General features: G+C 37.3%; 1 protein-coding gene across 1 annotated transcript in view; it reads left to right on the forward strand.

The window, feature by feature from the left end:
- Positions 1-23,256, forward strand: part of THSD7B (thrombospondin type 1 domain containing 7B) — a 1,062,005-nt gene that overhangs the window by 612,578 nt on the left and 426,171 nt on the right. Inside the window, exons 11-12 of the mRNA XM_007525013.3 lie at positions 16,482-16,611; positions 22,262-22,365. Coding sequence (XP_007525075.1) covers positions 16,482-16,611; positions 22,262-22,365 — 234 coding nt within the window. The remainder of the gene's footprint in view (positions 1-16,481; positions 16,612-22,261; positions 22,366-23,256) is intronic.

Consider the following 23,256-nt stretch of genomic DNA (forward strand, 5'->3'; position numbering starts at 1 on the left):
TGTTCTGCATAATCTTTATCAAAAATACATAGCACATTTCATATTTCTATTGTAGTTGCCTTATTACTAAATAAATTCCTGATAGCAGCTGCCTCCCATATTGACTAGATTTCTACAGTACCTGAATCCTTTAGTTAGAATTTGATGCATCTAACATAAAGACATTTAATATATTCTCAAAAATTAAGTAGGATGTTCATAGTTTAGACAAGCATTTAAATATTTCTTAATTGAAAAAAATACTTGATATTCTGTTAATCTCCTTGAGTTCTTTCAAAATTATGTTGCTGCATAGAAAGAGTCCAAATATACCATCTACATGAATGGCATGATTCTAATACTGTAAAATTCCCCAAGGTAAGTATATTGATGATCTGTCATTTGAGGTTTTCTAATATAAATTTATTTTCCTCTGATACCTAAGATATATGTTTATCATACTTAGATACATTTTTAAAATATTATTTATTTATTTATTTATTTAGAATAGAAACAGAACTTAAAGGGAAAGATAAGATAGAGAGAAAGAGACACCTGCAGCACTGCTTCACCACTTGTGAAGTGTTCCCCCTGCATATGTGGACCAGAGACTTGAACCTGAGTTTTTGCACACTCTAATGTGTGTACATAACCAGGTGCATTACCATCTGGCCCCCTCTAGAGACATTTTGAGTGAGAACAAAAGTAGGAATACAGATTTTATGAATGTGATGACAAGTTCCATGGGAAGTTAGTTAGTTCTATCATGAACCAACAGTATCTCTCCCACTGCAGAATGACCATATGCTCTTTAAACTGATACTTGGTTACATCCAATTTAGCACTTTATTATTTTCAGTCTTGACTGTTTTATCATTTATTCATGTAGAGTGGAAGAATTTGACCTTTAAAATCTAACATAATTTATTGAACTCCTGGTGTTGCCACATTTTATGTATATATATACATTCTGAAATGTAGTTAACCTCTTCTTTGAAACTTGATATACTTAGCTATGCCATAGATGCAGTACCCACTTACTTCCTTAGGGCTTTCTTATCATAGGTGAACTTAGGCTAGTGATAGTTTCTTAAAATGGGGTGATTATCTCCTTATCCTCCAGTTCTGATTTCATCTGTCTTAAGTTGTAGTATCAGTGAATATGCCAGCTCAAGGCATTAAAAAGATTAATGTTTGACGTAAGCTGTCTCACTGGAACAGCGTGCAGCTTTGCCATGTGCACAACCCACCCTTTGTGTGTATGTTCCTCTCCCCGTGGCAGCCTTCTTTCTGGCAAGGCTCCTTCTACAGTGTTCAAACTTTGACTTGCTGCTCCTTTCACTAAAATGTTCTTCTCTTGTTATTTTGTTTGGGTTCCTTTTGATCAGCTGTAGTTTTTGTTCAATTGTGATACCTGAGAGCAATTTTTTCCCCACTGATAACCTTATTAGAAATCCCCTTCCCATTTTTTTTTTCTTGTTACTACTTCATGTTATTTCCTTCAAGCACATAATATTCTTTAAGCTGGAAGTGAGGTCTTGTTCACTGCTGAAATACATCCAAAAGTGCCTGCCAGAAAGTAAAGACCCAAATATTTGTTGAATGAATGATTGTGGGTGAATGTATCGCTAATTCAGTAAACCTATTTGTTCTTACTGTGTACCAGGTTTTCAACTAGATGACAGCTGCGTTAATATGAGTGGAGAAACATCATATTAGCTTAGGGATATTTAATAGAGAATTCAAAGATGTATACATTTATTTATTTATATATACCAGAAATTAACTCATGGAATTACGTACTCAAATAGGACAGCATCTTCTTGTTCCAATTTAATTGACAAAGCAACTGAAATTTGGTAGGCCAGTAGTACATTTGTGGACATATCTTGTAGGTAGGTGAGGGAGCATGTACAGAAGCTTGACAACTCAAGTACATTTTAATTAAATAAATTACAAGCAGCTTAGGATGCATAACCATATGAGAAGTGATATGAAATAGTCTTCTAAATTTATGCAGGAGTTAGCTTGCAAAGAGATATATGTCTTTTTAGGGAACTAAAGTACTATCTGGGAATTCTGATAGAATTTAAAGTTTAAACATAGTGTGGTTAAATTAGATATTGTTAAAAAAACATAACGAAAAAAGTAAGGAGATCAGACAACATTGTAAACCGTTAAGAAAATTTTGAGGTCATTCAATTAGCAGGGCAAGAAATACTGTATTCTTGAGTTAAAAATAATTGAATTGGAAGTCGGGTGGTAGCGCAGCTGGGTTAAGCGCATGTGGTGCGAAGCTCAAGGACCCACATAAGGATCCTGGTTTGAACCCCCGGCTTCCCACCTGCAGTGGAGTCACTTCACAGGTGATGGGTGAAGCAGGTCTGCAAGTGTCTATCTTTCTCTCCCCCTCTCTGTCTTTCCCTACTCTCTCCATTTCTCTCTGTCCTATCTAACAATGACGACATCAATAACAACAACTACAACAACAATAAAAAAAACAAGGGCAACAAAAAGGAAAATAAATAATTTAAAAAAAATAATTGAATTGTAAACAGTTCAATATACAAATGAATTACCAATATTCAGCGTGAATTAACAGCATATGTGAAGACCTGGCATGTATTGATTTCTTTGCCCATCCTGTGGAGTGCACATAATTGGCTAATTATGTAAACCTTCCTTCTTCTTCAAGGGATTTATGTGATAAAAGAAAAAGAAAGATAGTAAGAAGTACAGCATAAAACAAACTCTCCTCCTCTCTTGGGTTGTACTTCTAGAATACAATTTTCTGTGAGACAGAGAAGATGAAAGAAGATGGCACTAGTTTTCCATATCAGGTTTTAGTAGATACAGTAACATAGTTTACAGGGTTTGAGCTAAATGACAATGTGGCTGTGTTCTAAAATTATTGAAAATTTCAAGAGAGCTCCAGAGGAAATTAAGCCAAGAGCTGCAATTCTGAGGTTCTATGAGCCTACACATGACCATGACACTGGTCCTAGTCTTTACTAGATTTTTTTTTTTAAAGAACCAAGATTGTTAACTGACTGAGTTTGACTCCTAGAAACAGTAGTAACATGTCTTACTTAATTGAATTGCAATTTTTCATGTAGTTTGCTGAGAATATACCAAAGTTTCATGGGGGGTGGGCAACATTTAGGAATAAATAGGGTACATTTTGGTGACAGGTAGCAAAGCAAAACAGGTAAAAGGACACATCGGTTCTAGTCTGCTTGGTTTTTTTTTTTTTTTAATATTTATTTTATTTATTTATTCCCTTTTGTTGCCCTTGTTGTTTTATTGTTGTAGTTATTATTGTTGTTGTCATTGTTGGATAGGACAGAGAGAAATGGAGAGAGGAGGGGAAGACAGGAGGAGAGAAAGATAGACACCTGCAGACCTGCTTCACCGCCTGTGAAGGGACACGCCTGCAGGTGGGGAGCCGGGGTTCGAACCGGGATCCTTATGACGATCCTTGTGCTTTGTGCCACCTGCGCTTAACCCGCTGCACTACTGCGCGACTCCCGTCTGCTTGGTTTTAAAAACTTTTACAATACACAAGGACCCGGGTTTAATCCCCCAATCCCCACTTGCAGGAGGAAAGCTTTGTGAGCGGTGAAGTAGTGCTGCAGGTGTTTCTCTGTCTCTCTCCCTATCACCCTCTTGATTTCTGGCTGTATCTATCCAATAAATAAAGACAATAAAAAAAATTTTTTTTAACTCTACTACTTACTGATACACAAGAAATGTACATACCCTTTCTAGGCCTTTTAATCTGAAAAATGGGCATGATATGAATAACTTTGCTTTAGGTTTCTTACCAATATTAACTGAGTTGGCACATATAAAGCACTTGGTCGGGAGTCCGGCGGTAGCACAGCGGGTTAAGCGCATGTGGTGCAAAGCACAAGGACCTGTGTAAGGATCCCGGTTCGAGCCCCCAGCTCCCCACCTGCAGGGGAGTTGCTTCACAAGTGGTGAAGCAGGTCTGTAGGTGTCTATCTTTCTGTCCCCTTCTCTGTCTTCCCCTCCTTTCTCCATTTCCCTCTGTCCTACCCAACAACAAGACATCAACAACAATAACTACAATAGCAATAAAACAAGGGCAACAAAAAGGAGATAAATAAATATTTAAAAAAAACAGTTGGTGAGGGAATAAAGTATAATAAATTACAATAGATTCTTGGAGTGTTTTCTTTATTGTTTCAAATATTTTATTTTAGAGAGTAAACTTTATTTCTCTGTAGTCAAAATCTGACTATTCATGGTGGGCTTTGTTTTAATAAACAGGAATGCTTCCTTTTAATGTGCTTGAATTCATCAATCACCTACCTTATGAAATTTACTTTTGTGTTTTAAAATATTTCTCCTGTCACAGAGGCATGAAAAGAGTGTCCTTTTTCTTTGAAAATTCTTACATGTAAATCTTTAATAATTTCTTTTTGTATTATATTGGAAAACCAGTGTTTCCTTTTTTTTAATTTCTTTATTGGGGAATTAATGTTTTACATTCAATAGTAAATACAATAGTTTGTACATGCATAATGTTCCCCAGTTTCCCATTTAACAATACAATCCCCACTATGTCATTTATCATCCTTCATGGAGTGTTTCCTTTTTTTAAAGAAATATATTAAGTTCTTTTTAATTTTTATTGTCTTTATTTATTTATTGGATAGAGATAGCCAGTGGAAGATGGATAGACGAAGGCGGAGATTGAGAGGGAGAGAGACAGAAAGACACCTGCAGCCCTGCTTCACCTCTCGTGAAGCTTTCTTCATACAGGTGGAGACTAGAGGCTCAAACCCAGGTCCTTGCACATTGTATCATGTGCGCTTAACCAGCTAAACCACCACCTGGCCCCAGAAATCCAGTACTTCTCATGTGGAAGTATTAACTTCCTGTATCACATCCTTCTGGTAACTTCCTCCATCTAGACATTCATTAAGTATTTTAATGTAATTCAAAGGAATCAAAAAGAGAGGAACATATCCATGAGTTTTAACCCAATTGATAATTGTGGCCCAATTTGTAACTAAATGACAGTCCAGTATTTACATAATATCTAAGGAGCTTTATTAATATATCTATGTATGATAGTGTGGTATATATTTTTAGAGGAGTCCTTCAAGCTCCATTCAAAGTGTAGTGAAGGTGACATCATAATTCTTTTTTATTTATTTAATTTATTTTTTCTTATTTTTATTTATTTTGTTTTGTTGCTTATTGTTTTATTGTTGTAGTTATTATTATTGTTGTTCTTGATGTTGTCATTGTTAGGACAGAGAGAAATGGAGAGAGGAGGGAAGACAGAGATGGGGAGAGAAAGATAGACACCTGCAGACCTGCTTCACCTCCTGTGAAGTGACTCCCCTGAAGGTGGGGAGCCAGGGGCTCTAACCGGGATCCTTACACCCGTCTTTGTGCTTTGCACCATGTGCTCTTAACTCGCTGCACTATTACCCAACTCCCTTATTATTTTTTTCTATTTTAAGTGCTTAGATTGAAGGAACATATACTCAGCCTATGGTCTGTGCATTAAAAGGTTTGGGACATTCGATCAGTTTTTCCCCTCTCATATTAATTAAATAGTGATTTGTAAGACTGCAAGTTAATAGGAGTGTATATCAACACCATTCCCACCACCAACGGATTATGTCCCAGTCCCCCCTCCACCCTTCACTCTTCAGTGAACCTGAACATCTACTCTCACCCAACACCCAGAGATTTCTACTTTGGTGCCATACTCCAGACTCAATCTTCTGTTTCATAATTCTTAATAGCTGAGTTAAAGGAATGACATTAAGTGAGATAAACCAGAAGATGAAGGGATGTTCTCACTTATGGACCGAACTTAAGAAACAGGAACAGAAAAGGGAAACATAAATTGAAACTTGTACTTGGTTTAATATATTGCACCAAAGCAAAGAACTCTGGGCCTTGGAGGTGGAACTGGAGGGTTTATGGTGTTGGTGCATGATGGTAGAAAGAAACCGAGGCTGGGAATGGGAGTGTTTTGTAGACATCTATTATGGCGAGATGAGAAATTTTGCCCATGTATTGATTAACTCTACTGACTGTAAACCATTATTTCTCCTGTGTTAGTCTGCTTCTAAATTCTGCTTCTAAGACCCCTTCTGTTTCATTGGTTTAATCCCCCCTCCTTAACACTGTATTCTATTTACATAACCACTGTTAACTAAGCACTGCCCTGCCTCCAGGGCATTGGTTTAATCCTCACTGTTTTGCACGTTTTTTCCTTCTCCCCACCCCCTATCCTATGCACATCCTCTTCAGACCTGACTCTTCTGCCTCAGGATATATAAGGACAGGATTGTGATTAGAGATAGCTTAGATTGAGCTGTGTTCCACATGAATACAAGACTGAACTGTGTACCACTCAGCCTTGAGTCCCTGGTTGTCTCTCTCCTGCCCGTGCAGCTAGCCTGACACTCCTAATAAAAAGAGTTTTTTTCCCCCAGGGCACTAATCAGCTCTGGTTTATGGTGCTGCAGGGGGGTTGAACCCTGGACTTCAGAGCCTGAGGCATGAGAGTCTCTTTGCATATCCATTATGCTATCTAACCCTGCCCTGAAAGTCCTATATTTTACATATCTATTTGGACATACATAAAGATGAAGTAGTATGGCATATGAATGTTCTTTGAAATTGGGAATATGTAAAAGGAGTATAATAAAATTGTGTTTGTTTGTGTGTTTATGTATTTATTTACTCCCAGAGCACTGCTCAGCTCTGGCCTGTGGTTGAACCTCCTGGAACTTTGAAATTTCAGGTGTGAAAATCTTTTGCATGACTATTATGCTATCTCCCCAGCTTTGGTTATGATACAGTTAAAGGCAAACAAACAAACCCTAGCTATTTGATGACTGAAGCTAAAGATTTTTGTGAAAATTTTGAAATGTATTTTATTCTTTGAGATTTTCATACTGGAAAAAAGAGAACCAAAATATAACTTTGGTGTGTGTGACCCCGAGTTCCAAATTCTGGACTTCTTGTGAGTGAATCTATCACTCTGCTCACTGGGCCCCAGACAGGCACCACTGTTATTTGTTTGGCTTTTTTCTTCCCCAGTGTAAAAGATAAAGTTTTCATTGAATTTAAAAAACAAACTTTTCCAACTTTGTAATCTCTATATTCTCAAAGTTTTTTTCATACATATACTGCCTTACTTAGTCAAAACATGTCTCCAGCTTCCCATTTAAGAAAAAAAAAACTTTGCAGATTATTACAGCTTATATTATCATAACCTTCACTCTTTCTTCTTTTTATGTATTCAACAATCATTTATTACATGTCTGCACTAAGCTCTACAGTAAAACCCAAAGAAGTTCACTGTTTCAGACACAGAGAGACATGAAGAGAGAATCAGTGTAGGGACATGGGAGCATGGAAAGATTTGGATTGAGTTGGCTTGGGAACATGGAGTGAGAATGACTTAAAAGAGGTGATCTTCCTTCATTCTCTCTGAGTCCACAGGCAGAGCCACAAGTCCAGCCAGACCTTGTTTTTCTCAAGGGCAAGTTATCCAGATAAAGCAGAGAAGATACACATAGTCCAACCTCCTTATTTGCCTACTCATTTTTTACTGCAGGCCAGCAAAATAATTCACCTGGACAATGTGTCTGCTTTCTTATATATGTAATTCAGGATCAAGGCTAAAACTGACCTCCACAGTGATGACATGGTTTCTCTCTATATATATCTGTCTAAAAGAAAGTCGTCCTGGAGTTGTGAAACCTTGGTAAGAACAAAAAAAATAATAAATTATATGATTACCATATGTTTAAATCCCATATTAATGGGGTCAAGCAGTGGTGAATCTATTTAAGTACACAGAGTACAATATGCAAGGACCCTGGTTCAAGTGCCTGGTCCCCGCCTGCAGGGGGAAAGCTTCACGAGTGGTGAAATAGGATTGTTAGTGCCTCTCTGTCTATGTTTTTTTCTATTTTCCCCCTCCCCTTTCAATTTTCCTGTTTCTCTATCCAATAATAAATAAATTAAATTAAAAAAATATTAAAAAAACATATTAACTACTTTATATTCAGTTGTTTTTCAGCAAATCCTTAGAGAGATGTTCCAATTATTTCTCTCTTAGGCACTGGGATATAAGTAATCTTTCCAACCCTCAGAAGTCTAAACTCATTGATTTTAAAATATTACATTATGTCAATACTAAGTCAAACAAAAAAGAATTTCAAATACTGCTGACTTTATGTTAATGGTTGAAAAGAGACAAGAAGGCATGTCAATGGCATGTACTTCTATGTAAAAGATAATATTCACATTGTGTTGAAATTTATAGCTAAAATTTTAAATAAATAACTTATCTCCATAGAGTTATTTTCCACTATACCTAAAACAAAACCTTGAATATCATGACTGATATGAATATGTGGCAGATTTCCTGCACCTTATAATCAGGTGAACCACAAACCTCAGAAGAGACAAGGAAGGCAGCAAGAGAGGACAAAGGGGAGGAGGGCCTTTGAGGTCCTGGAACATAATGATGGGAAAGGACCCAGGTTGGAGATGAGAGTTATTTGCAGACACCTATCATGGAAATATGAGAAATTTTACCATTTTGTCAACAACTGTACTGTAAACCATTAACCCTCCACTAAAGTGTCTTAAAAAAAATTGCAGAAGCCAAAACTTATGTGGTTGAACCATAGCCATTGATAGTACACTTAATACACGGCAAATTCTATAGAATAAACGACCAAGTATGTACTTCGCTCATGCCAGAGAATGGAGGCTATGAGGACTAAACCTGAGACCTGTGTGTTCCTGAGCTGTGTCTTTATACACAAACCTGACATAGAATCATTTTGGCCTGTGTTGTCAGCACAGTACTAGAAAGAAACAACATTCATGTATGTCCATTTGGGCATAAAATAATACTATATTAGGTAGGTCAGTATGGTTTGCTTAAGAAGAATTTTTTTTATTTATAATTCAGGATCCATGGTTAATAAGAAGACATTATCTTGAGTTTGTATTTGAGATGACATCCCCCCTACAACCTGTATGTATTATAAGTATAGAGCTAAATGGAGTTGCAGTTATTTTATTCTTAATTCTGATGGAGTGAAACACATTAGAGAGTCCTGTAGCAGGAAGCCACTAGACGTTTTATCTACTAAAGTGAAAAAGGGTCAGGATGAGGAAGAATAAATCCCTGCCACTTCAGAACATGTTAGCAGAAGAAAAAAGACAAGTGTGATCGTCATTATAAATGGTGTTGTTAACCCTCCTCATTTATAGTACACATTTCCAATTATATCCATTATGATGTGCTTAGCTAGAGGGCAGGTTGCATTTTGAAAATGTGTTGAGAGCAGCAATGATTTAGCCAGTGCTCATTTGTTTTCTATTGCTTGCTTGAGCATACTGCATTGCCTTTTTGCTGTTTTACATACTGGATGAATAGAGATTCTAGCTTTAAATGTATTAAAGTACTGGTTCTCTGCCCTGGAGATTTTTTTTTTTTTTTAATGTACTAAAGCTTGGGTCCCATTCACTAGAGATCCTCATGTAAATGGTTTAGGTTGGGCAGCATTAACAATTTGTAAAATCATTCCTTCAGATTCCAATATGGAGGGAGTGCTAAGACTGACATGGGTTAAACAGACAAGATCAGCTCTGGTTCATTTCAGTTGTGACAGAAAAACTAAAGACTTATTAGCACAAGGATGGTCAGTATTTTATATCTCTCTAAATAAGAGATTTTTAAAAAAATATTTTGTTTATTTTTTATTTGTTGGATAGAGACAGAAATTGAGAGGGGAGAGGGAGATAGATAGGGAAAGAGACAGAGAAACACCTGCAGCCCTGCTTCACCACTTGCGAAGCTTTCCTCCTACAGGTAGAGACCAGGGGCTTGAACCTATGTCCTTGCACACTGTAGTGTGTGCACACAACCTGGTCCCATAAGAAATATTTTAAGAGCATAGTGGCTGAGGAAACTGGACATTGTCTCTGGAAATTAGAGTGAAATTGTATAGACTTCAATGAGTGTGTGGGGAGAAATTAGGTATTTGCCTTGTTGTCATCCTAGGTAGTTTATGTAGATATAAGCATGAGCTGCTTCTGAGGTCTATGTTAAGAATTTACCTATATAGGATTTTTAAAATTCCAGTGACTATATATATTCATATAACTACCTATCATCTATTTATCTATCATATCTATAATAGCATTTTCAGAATGCTTTAAATTCCATTTAATTAGGCATTCTTAAAATTTATGCTATTGTGGGACTATGTGATAGCTTGGTAGAGCATAGGGGAGCTCTCCCATCCTTGGATGGAGGTCTGGATAGACACCCTGCTTGTTAGTCTCTCTCATCATAGAGGTGAGCCAAGAGGGAAAAAGTCTCCCAGACTAAGCTTGCCTTGTTAGTCTCTCAAGCCCACAGAGACCTCAATACTTCTCTCCATTAACTGCAGGCCACATGGCCGCCTACTTTAAGATTCACTTGCTCAAGGTTCACAGAGGAGAACACACCTTATCACACACTCCTAGCAGTGCCCTTTGATGTCCTTAATTTGCTTATCTTCTCTCTTTCTTGCCTTAACTTGTTCAACCCCTATTCTCCCCTCAAACGCCTTTGGGTAATTAAATGCCTGCATCAGGAGACTAATTATCTTGACCTTTATGTATTTGCATCAATTCTTGTCATACCAGCCCCCTACCATAGGGGCAAGCTGACCTTTAAGAAACCTGTAATTTCTGACATATTTGAATAATGTTCTTTGTTTGGTTTTCTACTTAAACTTTGCCCACCTACTAATAAACGAGACCTGAGATCTGAGATCTGAGCATGCTGCAGGTCTCCCCGGTGTCTTTACTTTGTGTCGTCCCTTGCGCGAGCGAGAAAGAACCGGTCTGTTACCTTTCTCCTGGAGATCACCCCGCCAGAAAGCCAACATGCTATGAGTTGGCTCAACAGTAGTATATACACAGACAAGCAGTAACATTGAAACCCATGAAAACTTAAGTGCATTGCCCAGGGTCATACAGTAGTGTGCTAATGAGCAGGGGTTAGAAATAAGAGTCCTGGAGGTCTTGTCTGTTGCCAGCATCATTGAGTTTGGACTCTGTTGCAAAACTGAGTGATGGTTATGAAAATTTAAGAGTAGGGAACATATTTTTTCAAGTAATATTTAATAATGAAAGAAGCACATTGATATCCTGGAGCCTATTTTCATCATCCCTGAAAAGCTTACCAGAAAAGCTTTGCACTTGCGTTTAATTTTGCTCATGTATAAAGGTGATCTTTGACTTGGTGTTCATTTTGAAGTACTTGAATGTCTAGGCTGGGAGGGAATTCTGCTCTTGATGTATCTGTTTTATGTATGGAACACCAAGATGAATAGGCAAAAAGCACATGAAAACTACTTCTAGCCCTTCAAGGACATTGCATTTTTCACCACTTAAGTTTTCCATTTCTATTTGAACAAAGAGAATATGCTGTATGTCTGATAAATATAAAGTTTATATTATCATTTTTAAATGCATCTGAAATTTATCCATTATTATTCATCCATCAAGTTTATTTTCTGCTTCAGTGGGGATATTTAATAATACATGTATATGTTCCAGTATAATACACAGCACCTTGGTGCATCTGCTACATGTAACAGACACCTCATAAATATTTATCGAGGATGACAGCTCTGTATGTGGCAAGTGCTTCCTTTGGAGAACACAGAGCCATAGAAACTGTTTCTCCAAATATAAGTGCAGGTAGCTGGACTGATGATGAACTTGGTTTTGCACCTTAACTAAAAGGGAAATCAGCTCTGAATCTCAGCTGTAGTTGTAAATAGTCTAGATGTGGTTAGTCTCTTTTGTGTAGTCAGTTGAGAAAATGTGCTTTTTAGGGGGATTTAATTTTAGAGATTTAGACTGCCAAACATCATACTGTGATTGTTGTCTAGAACTGACATAGAAATAGACTCCATAATGACCATTTGGAATTTTTGCCAACTGATTTTTTCCCCCATTGTTCATGCTCTACTTTGATTGTCAATTCATTTTAGTTATATAACCTATGTTTGTGAGGTTTCTATCATGGAAAAACTTATAGAGCCACTCAAATTGGCTAATTTGAGGTAATCCCTAGTCTCCATTCTCTTTAATGTAAATGATTCTTGAGCTACAGTGCTTGTAGCAGAGAACACTCTTCTGATACTCTTTGAACTGCAGAAATTCTGTGGCAAGAAATAAAAAGACCCAGTGACCAGAATGAATAGATAATTTTTATTAGTGATTTAATAATAATGATTGATAAGATTGTGGTAGAAGAGGGGTACAATTCCATACAATTTCCACCACCAGAGTTCCATATCCCCTCCCCTCCATTGGAAGTTTCCCTATTCTCTATCCCTCTGGGAGTATGGGCCAAAGATCTTCGTGGGGTGCAGAAGGTGGAATGTCTAGCTTCTGTAATTGCTTCTCTGCTGAACATAGGAATTAGCAGGTCAATCCATACCCCCCAGCCTGTTTCTGTCTTTCCCAAGTGGTGTAGGGCTCTGGGGAGGTGGGGTTCCAGGACACATTGGTGAGGTCATATGCCCAGGGAAGACAGGTTGACATCATGGTAGCATCTGCAACTTGGTGGCTGAAAAGCATTAAGATAGAAAGCAGAACTGTTTGTTTAATAATCAGAAACCTAAAGGTATAAAAGTACAGCAGATGAAATTTGAGGTCTTCATGTTGGAAAGAGCTAGGAAGTTTATTTTAAGAACAGCTGTGCAATCTACCTTTCCACATATTTGAAATGAAGCCCTAGATTGTGGAGAGAAGCAATATGTGCTTAATTCTTAGATTACATGGGGTGGTAGTCTTTTTGCTGAATAGTTGATAATTTTAAAACTGAGGCCCTTCTACAAGTGAGTGGATATACTGCTGCTATTTAAATCAAGATCACAGACATTAACCCACACTGCCCTGAGCAAACAGGGGATCACTCTATTTATCTTCTAAGGTAAGGTAAGAAGGTGATTGGCACTGATTGATTTTTAAATTGTAGCTTGATTTACTAATGACGTAGAATAATTTTATACTATTCATAGTCTATTATGGAATGATAGAACATTAATGAGATTCCGAAAATGATTAGAAGACTAATTCACTAAATTTTTCTTTTAGAGTCTTAATTGTTTGTTTTAGCCTTTTATTTTTCCTACCTTCTCTCATTAATTCATATTATTGCAGAGAAGACTCCTTATAATAAGCAATTTATACACAGTGTTTTATATGTTGTATCTCATTTAATCCTCACATCATTTATGTGAAATTGTTAGTTTTATTCAGCCTGGTTTACAGCCCAGGAAGCTGAAATTTAGAATGCTGATCAGTTGCATTCATGTATGTAAACATTAAGCCAGAAAAAGAAATCTAGACTGGTCTGGGAGATAGTGCAGTGATAAAGCTTTGGACTCTGAAAGCCTGAGGTCCTGAGTTCGATCCCCGGCAACACATGTGCCAGAGTGATGTCTAGTTCTTTTTCTCTCCTATTTTCTCATTAATAAATAAATAAAAATCTTAAAAAAAAAAAAGAAAAGAAAAATAAATCTAGAAATCAATCCCATTTCTAATACTAGGGGGAAAATTAAATATCTCAGAATAAACTCAGAAAACTCAGAATAAAATTATGAACTGTTACTTCTAGAAATAGGAAAAGACACAAATAAACGGAAGTATATTCCATGCCTTTGGAATATAACAATTAATACTGTTAAAATGACTATCTTACCCAGTGCCATATATAGAGAGATTAATAGTAATCCCTTTCAAGGATTCACCAAGTTTCTGTAAGGAAACAGAGTAAAAGTTAAAAGAGTTGATCTGGAACCAAAATATGCCTAGAACCATCAAAACAATCTTGAGGGGGTAAAATGGACAAGACTGGAGGTATCATGTTTCCTGACCTCAAAGAATACTACAGAAATATCATAATTTAAATTGCTAGTATTAGAATAAAAATAGAGAGAGATTAACCAGAAAAATAAAACTAAAAGCCTAGGATTAAGAGCCCCTACATACCTATAGAGAACTAATTTTTGACAAGGGGGCTCAAGGCACTAAATGGGTAAAGGAGAGTTTTATTCAACAAGTGATACTGATGTAATTAGGTTGAAACACACAGAAGAGTGAAACTGGGCAGCCACATATCACCATACACAAAAATCAACTCCAAATATATCAAGGTCCTGGGCATTAGACCATATACCATCATATAGATAGAAGAAAACATTGGCAGAACTAGCTACAGTTTGGAAACATGTTTGAAAACTCAAGCCCTACTACCCAGTTTCATTTTAGTTGTGTGTTTTCCAACAAAGTTACACATCCTAGATATAAGCTAAACACTATGGTACTGTGTACATATATTCACAGCTCCATAAATTAAGGGCAATTCTATACTTAAATGTTATGAGTGTCCGGGGTTGGGTGGTAGCGCAGCGGGTTAAGTGCACATGATGCAAAGCGCAAGGACCAGCATAAGAATCCAGGTTGGAGCCCCTGGCTCCCCACCCACAGGGGAGTCGCTTTACAGGTGGTGAAGCAGGTCTGCAGGTGTCTATCTTTCTCTCCCCCTCTCTGTCTTCCCCTCCTCTCTCCATTTCTCTCTGTCCTATCCAACAACGAACAACATAAACAACAACAATAATAACCACAACAAGGCTACAACAACAAGGGCAACAAAAGGGAGAATAAATGGCCTCCAGGAGCAGTGGATTCATGGTGCAGGCATTGAGCCCCAGAAATAACCCTGGAGGCAAAAAAAAAAATTCCCTCTGTAACTTAGAGAGGGAGAAAAAAAATTTTAAAAAGTAAGAGTGCTCAAAAAATAGTCCTCTTTGCTTAGATTTAGACCTAGTAAGCTTGACAATCTAGTAGAATTGCCTAAAGAAGGCACCATATATTTTCTAATCAAGTATTTATTACATTGGCCTAGGAGTCTTCCTCTCTTCACTTCCTTCAGTCACTCTAGCTATTCAGCTAACTGTATATGAGACAGTAAGTAAAATGGACCCTTCCATCTTTTAATCTCTCCTGATAGACCACCAGCATTGTTGTTACCCCACTGCAATCCCTTAAAGAAGCACTGTATACAATTGGCCGTGAGATATACTATATATATCAGGAAAGGACATGCCAACCTTTAGAATCATCAAGCAAGTAAATGCAAAAAACATGAGGTTAACTCAGATCCCATTAAAGACTTTGTAAACCTAATATAGGCTTGGATATAACAAATGAAATTTGGTTTAAGCTCCCAATTCCTTCCTGGAGGGGGGAAGCTTCACTAGTGGTGAAACAGCAGCGCTGCAGGTGTCTATCTCTCCTTATTTATCTCCCTTCCCCTTTCAATTTCTCTCTGTCTATCAAATAAATAAATACTTAATCCTAGAAAAACAAGTTATAGCAATATCATCTCTGTCTAATAGAAGAAGGGGGAGAAGAAGGCTAGAGGAAAATGAGACAGTTAATTTACATCTTCATATCTGTTACATATCTTGCACATAACATGTTGGAATAGCTGCTAACTAGGATAATGCAAATTGATTATTGTTACTGTGGTTCATTCAGAAGACATCTAGAGATTAAGAAAATGAATCAGAATGCTGGAAGCTGACTCACATTGTAGAGCACCACACGAAGAAGAAGCTTCATAAGAGATGTTGCAGTGCTGTAATCTCTCTCCTCCTTTGCCTGTCTGTCTTTCACTTGCTGTCTGGAGAAAATAAAAAATAAAAAAAAAGTCCTCCAGAAGTGGTGGAATTATGCAGGCAAAATCCTAGATAACTACCCTGACAGCAAAAACACAAAATTAATTCACTATATTAAATTGAGGATCATTTGTCTTTTGTATCAAGGTGCCTATTAATACTTCTGCTTCTCAGCAAAACTGTGAAGTAGAAAATATATTTTTTCCTGTCACAATTTTAGTGCTTCCCTAAATTTCAATTACACACATATTGTCTCAGGTTATAAATAAAATAATTTAATAAACTAATACCCATAAATAAAGATGACACTGATGAATTACATTTTATAAAATGATTGCAATTTAAAATGTCTTACTCAAGGGAAATACCTTACAAGAGAGAGTGACTCGCTGATGGTAAAACTCTAGCCACCTAAACTGCTCTGGGAGATAAATAGAGCTTCTGGGGTCTCTTAGATTATGCTATAGGAAATATAGATTCGGATAAGTTCAAAGCATATTAAGACAGTGGGAAAGAATCTTTGCATATTAGAACATATAAATTTGAATTTGAGTGTAGCATGTCGAATCTCATAGAAGTGTAATTGTGTATTTAGCCCTTATCTTTGCTTATGAATTCCCATTTGCCAGGTTTACTTTGCCATTTTCCTCCAATTGTTATCTAGCTCTTTAATTTTTCTCCGCGTCTACATAAAGCAGTGCTATGATTTTATTATTATTATTATTGTTTCAGGAAATGCCACAATTAAACAATCTCGATATAGGATTATCATCCAAGAAGCTGTCAATGGAGGCCAAGAATGCCCAGACACCTTGTTTGAAGAGCGAGAATGTGAAGACATCTCACTGTGCCCTGCATATCGGTAATGCTGACATTTAAAAATATACATTAGACTTTAATATAAATCATGACCTATTGTATTTGCTATATATCTATTCAGTGAGGAAATTGGAAACAGTAATGCTTACTGGCAAATGCCTCAACAGTCCTCTTATTGAAACATATCTTACATTATTCAGAACCAAATTTAAAATTAGAAATAGTTTGGTATCAATTTTCATCATATATACATATTTCATGAAAGAAACTGTCTATTTTGGGGCTGGGCTGTGGCACACCTGGTTGAGTGCACATGTTACGATATATAAGAACCTGGGTTTGATTCTCTGCTTCCCACCTGCATGGGGGACCCTTCACATGTGGTGAAACAAGTCTGTAGGTGTTCTTCCTTCTCTCTCTCCCTCTGTCTCCTTTTCCCCTCTTAATTTCACTCTATCATATCAAAATAAAAAGGAAAGGAAAAAATGACTGCTAGGAGTGGTGGATTTATAGTGACGGATGACACTGAGCCCCAGACATAACCCTGGTGGAAATTAAAAATGGGGGGTGGAGAAAGGAAGGAAGAAAAGAAGCTAATTTGAAAAATAAAAACTTATAGATAGTATTTGTTTTCTTAAGTGAGTAATTTGTCATCTATATACAGTGTGTGTGTGTGTGTTTTAAGTTGCCTGTTCCTTCTTGGTATAAGAACAACATGGGGTGGGGGCAGGTGAAATCACTCCCTTAGATAGGGTGCTGCTGCCATGTTCCAACCTAGGTTTGTGCCTGGCCCCCACTGCACTGAAGGCAGCTTAGCTTCTGTGGCCTCTTTCACTGTCTGGCCACCTCTCTATCTATAAACAAAAATCAAATAAGCAAACAAACACAAAACATCTGAGGTCTGTGTGTTTAGTAATAAATGTTTAGTCTTTTAAGACTAAAAGTAATTGTTTTTATTTTTAAAAATCATATGAATTGGTGGAAAATGGCCTCCAGACCACTCTTTTGCTTGTTTTGTTGTTTTGTTTGTTGTTTTTGTGGGGTTTTTTTTTGGTTCATTTTATTTTATTTTATTTTATTTTTTACCAAAACACTACTCTTCTAATTTATGGTGTTGCTGGAGTTTGAACCTGGGAACTCAGAGCTTCAGGCATGAAAGTTATTTGCATAATCATTATGCTGTCTCCTTAGCCTCATTCAGTGCCCCCCCACACACATAAGATCACCTATTTAAATTGCAGAATAATATTTCATTGAATTTAAGTCCCATGGCTGATGGGTGTTTAGGTTATTTCTATTCCTTGGTAATTGTAAATAAAGCAGCTATAACAGGAGTGCCTTTGCCCCTTTGAATTCAAGTTTTCATGTCCTTTGGATGAATGCTTAAGAGTTGTATTGCAGGATATTGCCACTTCTTAGTCTAAAAGTATCTAGGTAAAAATCAAGAAGTCCAATTATCATGTTCTTTTCTTAATTACGACCAACAGAGTGTTTAATGCCTTCCTTTACATGCAAAGCCTCAAACCAAGTGCTCTCTGCCTCTCACTTCAAAGCCAGTTTACAGGCTACTACATTTTACCACATGATACAATCTGTCATTTGTCTAGTGAATGTTATTCACCAATGACTTGCCTTCCATTTTTTCATTTTATAAACAATTTATATAAACAAATATTTAAAAAATTTGAGTAGTAATTGTAATGGTGGTTTGCAAGATTATAGTGTTGCAGATTTCTCTGGTTCGTGTAATCTGTGCACCCAAGAATGGGTGCTGGTCACCAAGAATGGGTGCTAGTCACCAAGGTCCAGGAAGGGAAAAAGAGAGAGTTAGAGTTTGGGGTTTTATGGGACAAGAAGTTTTTTAGAGGCAGAGCAGAACTGCACTCCCTGGAGGGAAGGGATCAGAGGGAAGGAGGAGAGGCTCCAGCAAAGACATAGGAGGGGCTCCTTAAGTGAAGTGAGGATTGTGGGCATGGAGGCTGGGGCTCATCTCTTTAGTCTGGTTGGAAGCTTCACAGGCTGTGCCCATATTCACTCCATCAGCTCCTGATATGGTTGCATGTGAACTTCTCCTCTACACAGATGGTTGTGTGACATCTTCTGCAACTGTATGAATGTTATCTGCTTGACACATTGGACTGTCTCCTGCATCCTGTCTTCTGATGAACACTGGACCAAAGAGTTCTTGCTCTACTGCCTGGCGTCCCTCTCCCTGCCTATTACACTGTCCCTTTTTGTCTCAATAACATAATGGAGGCATAGTCCCCCACTGCAGCCACCACCAAAGTACTGCTTCCCCTATGCATCTGATAACCTCCATAACTCACACAAAGTCCTTGAGACAGCACTGGTGTCTTTTTTTTTTTTTTTTGGTTTTTTTTTTTTTTTGCAACTTCTTGTGTTTCAGTTGTCTGTATTCCACACAAGAACTAAACCATCCATTGTCTTTCACCTCCTTACTTCCTTGAGCATAATCACCTCATTTCTACCCACTAGCTAACATTTTTCTATGTAAATTGCTGGCAATTACTTTTTTGTTCTAAACTGTTTTGGCTGACAAAAGGCTTTCTAGAAACCAAGGAGATAGCATAATAGTTCTGTAAAAGCTTTAATGCCTGAGGCTCTGAATTCCCAAATCTAATCCCCAGCGCCACCACAAATCAACACTGTACCATGCTCTGGTTGAATAAAATAAAATTCCATCCTTTAAAGCAAAAAAAGTTTTTATAGGAATGGGCTTCTCTCAGGTAGTGAGGATAACCTGGATGTCTGTATAGAACTGACTGGGATTTAGCCAGGAGTCTGTGGCTGAGCATCTGGTGATTTTCAGACTTGTAACTTCTCTGAATTCAGACTTAACATCACCAAACTTAAGAGTTTGTTTCTTTCCTTATTTTTTGTGGCTTCATTGCCTTAGATATGTGCATTTTTTATGCTCCCTGGCTGACTTTTTTTGTTAGGTAGAGAGACAAAGAGAGTTGGAGAAAGTACAGCACTAAAGCTTCTGCTTGTGTCAGGTCACTTCTCTGTGGTGCCAGTGCTCTAACCTGAGCCACATGCATGGCCAGACACATGCCCTAACAATTGAATCAGATCTTGGCCCCCCAAAAACTGAGAATTTAAAGAGATACGACCATGCATAAGGACCAGAAGTTTAGTCCTGCTATTCACCCATGGGGGGACACTTCACAAGAGGTGAATCAGGTTTAAGTTCACTCTCTTTCTCTCTTCCTCAGACCCCCATTTCATAATTTCTCTTTATCCTATCAAATACATAGATAGGATTAAACAAGGCCTCTGGGAGTGGTGGACTTTTTTAAATGTTTTATTTATAAAAAGGAAACATTGACTAAACCATAGGATAAGAGGGTACAACTTCACACAATTCCCACCATCAGAACTCTATATCCCATCCCCTCCCCTGATGGCTTTCCTATTCATTAACCCTCTGGGAGTATGAACCCAAGGTCATTGTGGGATGCAGAAGGTTGAAGGTCTGTCTTCTATAATTATTTCCCTGCTGAACATGGGCGTTGACAGGTTGATCCACACTCCCAGCCTGTCTTTCTTTTTCCCTAGTGGGGAAGGGCTCTGGGGAAGTAGAGCTCCAGGACACATTGGTGGGGTTGTCTGTCCAGGGAAGTCTGGTCTGCATCCTGCTAGCATCTGGAACCTGGTGGTTGAAAAGAGAGTTAACATATAAAGCCAAACAAATTGTTGCCCAGTCATGGAACAGAAGGCTGGAATAGTGCAGATAAAGGCAGCCTGGGGGGGGGGGGGGAACTCCATTTTGTAGATAGCTAGTAGGCATATTTTAGTTATATTCCAAAGGGCCTGTGGCTATACTAGTGTTTTTTTTGTTTGTTTGATTTTGCCTGAGCCTGAAATCTGATATGCAGGTGGATCCTAATTATTGTCTGGGGAGATGATATCAGGGAGTGGTGGATTTGTAGTGCTAATACCAAGCCCCAGCTATAGCCCTGGTGGCAATTAAAAACCCATTAAAAATAAATAAAGAAGGGAGGAAGGAAGGAAGGAAGGAAGGAAGGAAAAAGGAAGAAAGAAAGAAAAAAAGAAAGAGGAAGTCTTGATTATCCATTCTACTTTAGTCTATGTAGCACAATAATCTGGATTAAATTTTTTATCTTATTGTGGTCCATGTAAACTTTAAGGATCTAAGACTTCGATTTTAGTTTTCATAAAAAACCCATAGCAACAAACATTACCATTATAGCCATTTTAACTGTACAGTAGTATAAATTATATTCATAATGATGTAAAACATTGATAGATGAACCATTTATTTATTTATTTATTTATTTATTTATTTATTTTTGCTTCTAGGGTTATTGCTGGGGCTCCATGCCTGCACTATGAATTCACTACTCCTGGAGGCCTTTTTTTTTTTTTTTTAATTGGATAGGACAGAGAGAAATTGAGAGAGGAGGGGAAGACAGAGGGAGAGAGAAAGATAGATAACTTCAGACCTGCTTCACTGCTTATGAAGTAACACCCTATCCCTGGCAGGTGGGGAGCTGAGGGCTCAAACCCTGAAACTATCAGTTCACAAAGTATGAAGTACAGGTCCTTACACTTCATACTTTGTGCGCTTAACCCAGTGTGCTACAACCAGTCCCATCTTTTATAATTTTGTAAAAATGATCAATGATATTTTTTCCAAAATCAGTTTTTAGGGAAACTAGTTTATAGAGCATTGCTGATACATGAATACAGCTTCTTATTGCCTCGCTGCCCACCTCCAACCCAAGTCTCTCTTCACATTCCTCTCCTGGGAATTCGATTAATTATGTTTTTACTTCATACTTTTCTGTTGTGGTTCATATGTCATATGAAAAAGCATATAAAATATATTAAGCCAAGAAACAGGGTATATTACATTGAGGGTTGGGGCTTTCTGGAACATTTCTAAAGAGAGAAAGAGTTAAAATCACAAGTCACTGTCTGTCTTTTGAGTCATAAAAATAGAGAGTTTAGATTAATTGAGAATGGAAAACCTGTGAAAAATATGAAGGACTTCTTGGAGATAATTTCCTCTGAGGAACAGAAATATTGAATAGGAATTTATCAGAGTCAGATTCTTTCCTCATCCCTGAGATGAACTATCACATATAATAGCCCCCACAGTCCATAGCTCCCTTGACTTTATATAACGTTATAAGATGTTTGGGTTATTCTAGAATCTTAGGAAGCACCTTAAGAAATATCTGGTGGATGAAGAATCTCAGTTGTAAAGTTTTATATCCAAAGCTTTTGCATGTTCAGACCTTAGCCCTCGGATGTGCCAATGAAACATAGGAATTTTCTCTCTCTTTTTTCATTTTATTGTCTTTTAACATGTTTAGGTTCATAAAGTACTAATCCTTATAGATTTGATCAGTGCTTCTAAAGCCTTTTATTACTATGTTGCTATATGAACTAAGGTTTATGTGCAAAGTGTCCACAGTGTTTTTTAAATGAAATTACAGCATTAACCATGAATCTGGGACACAGTAGACTATTGTCACCCCTGGTATTTTCTAGGGCTTCATTTTATAACATTCATTTCAGATCTATTTTCCTTGAGTTGCTGATGTTATATTTTTGGAGTTGGAAATTGACTATACTACTTCACATATTTCTTTCATATGTTTGTTATGGTGAACTATCTAGTCCTCTATTCTTTGTAATCACAGGTGGAAGCTGCAAAAATGGAGCCCTTGTATTTTGGTTCCAGAATCTGTCAAGCAGGGAATAATTGGCAGCAGTGAAGCCTGTGGACAGGGGGTACAAACAAGAGGTAAGAGAACTTTAAGACAGTTTTCCTATTCAAATGCAGTTTAAATTTTTGTTTTCCTTGACCTATGATTACGTTCCAACATTATTGTATCAGCCAATTTAATCAGAAGGTGATTTTAAGCTTGGATTTAATTATTTACATCATATTTTTTTAAATCTTAACAAGTTTATGAATCTGAATACTAATAGGATGTGTGCAAATATCTTTTCTCAGTCATCTCCCATACCTCAAGATTGATGTTCCAAGTACATGTTGGTTATTAGTTAAGGAATGAATGACAGTTCAAGATTTCAAGAGTATGCATTGCAGTTTTCAAGCAACAATTAAATATGTTGAATGAAAGAAAATAGACTGAGTAGTTTAATCTTAAAATTTGAGTGTAAAATTTATATACCTTCTTATCATGCTATTGAGGTTGGAGAAGTTGGATACCTGAATGATTATTCAGAAAGATGAATTTGATTTCTGAAAGAGAGTCAGAGGTGATACTCACCACTATAAGAGTGGAGTGGCCACACAAAAAGCACTTCCTTCCTTCAGGTCCTGAGTCCTTTTATTAATAAGTTTTGGAAAGCATTAGGAAATCCAGATACAGAGAGGTAAATTCAGGTAGGAGGCAGAAAAAAAAGTGGAGTAAATGATTAAAGGGCTAAAAATGTAGGGTGTGGTAACTGATTTTAATGATAGATTTTTAAAAATAATTTTTATTTTTAAAATGGAAATACTGATAAGATCATAGGGTAAGAGGGGTACGATTCCACACAGTTCCCACCACCAGAACTCCATGTCTCGTCCCCTCCCCTTTTAGCTTTCCCATTCTCTATCCCTCTGGGAGCATGGACCCAGGGTCATTATGGGGTACATAAGGTAGAAGGTCTGGCTGGCTTCTGT

Source organism: Erinaceus europaeus, chromosome 18 (assembly GCF_950295315.1).
Source record: "Erinaceus europaeus chromosome 18, mEriEur2.1, whole genome shotgun sequence".
Taxonomy (NCBI): domain Eukaryota; kingdom Metazoa; phylum Chordata; class Mammalia; order Eulipotyphla; family Erinaceidae; genus Erinaceus; species Erinaceus europaeus.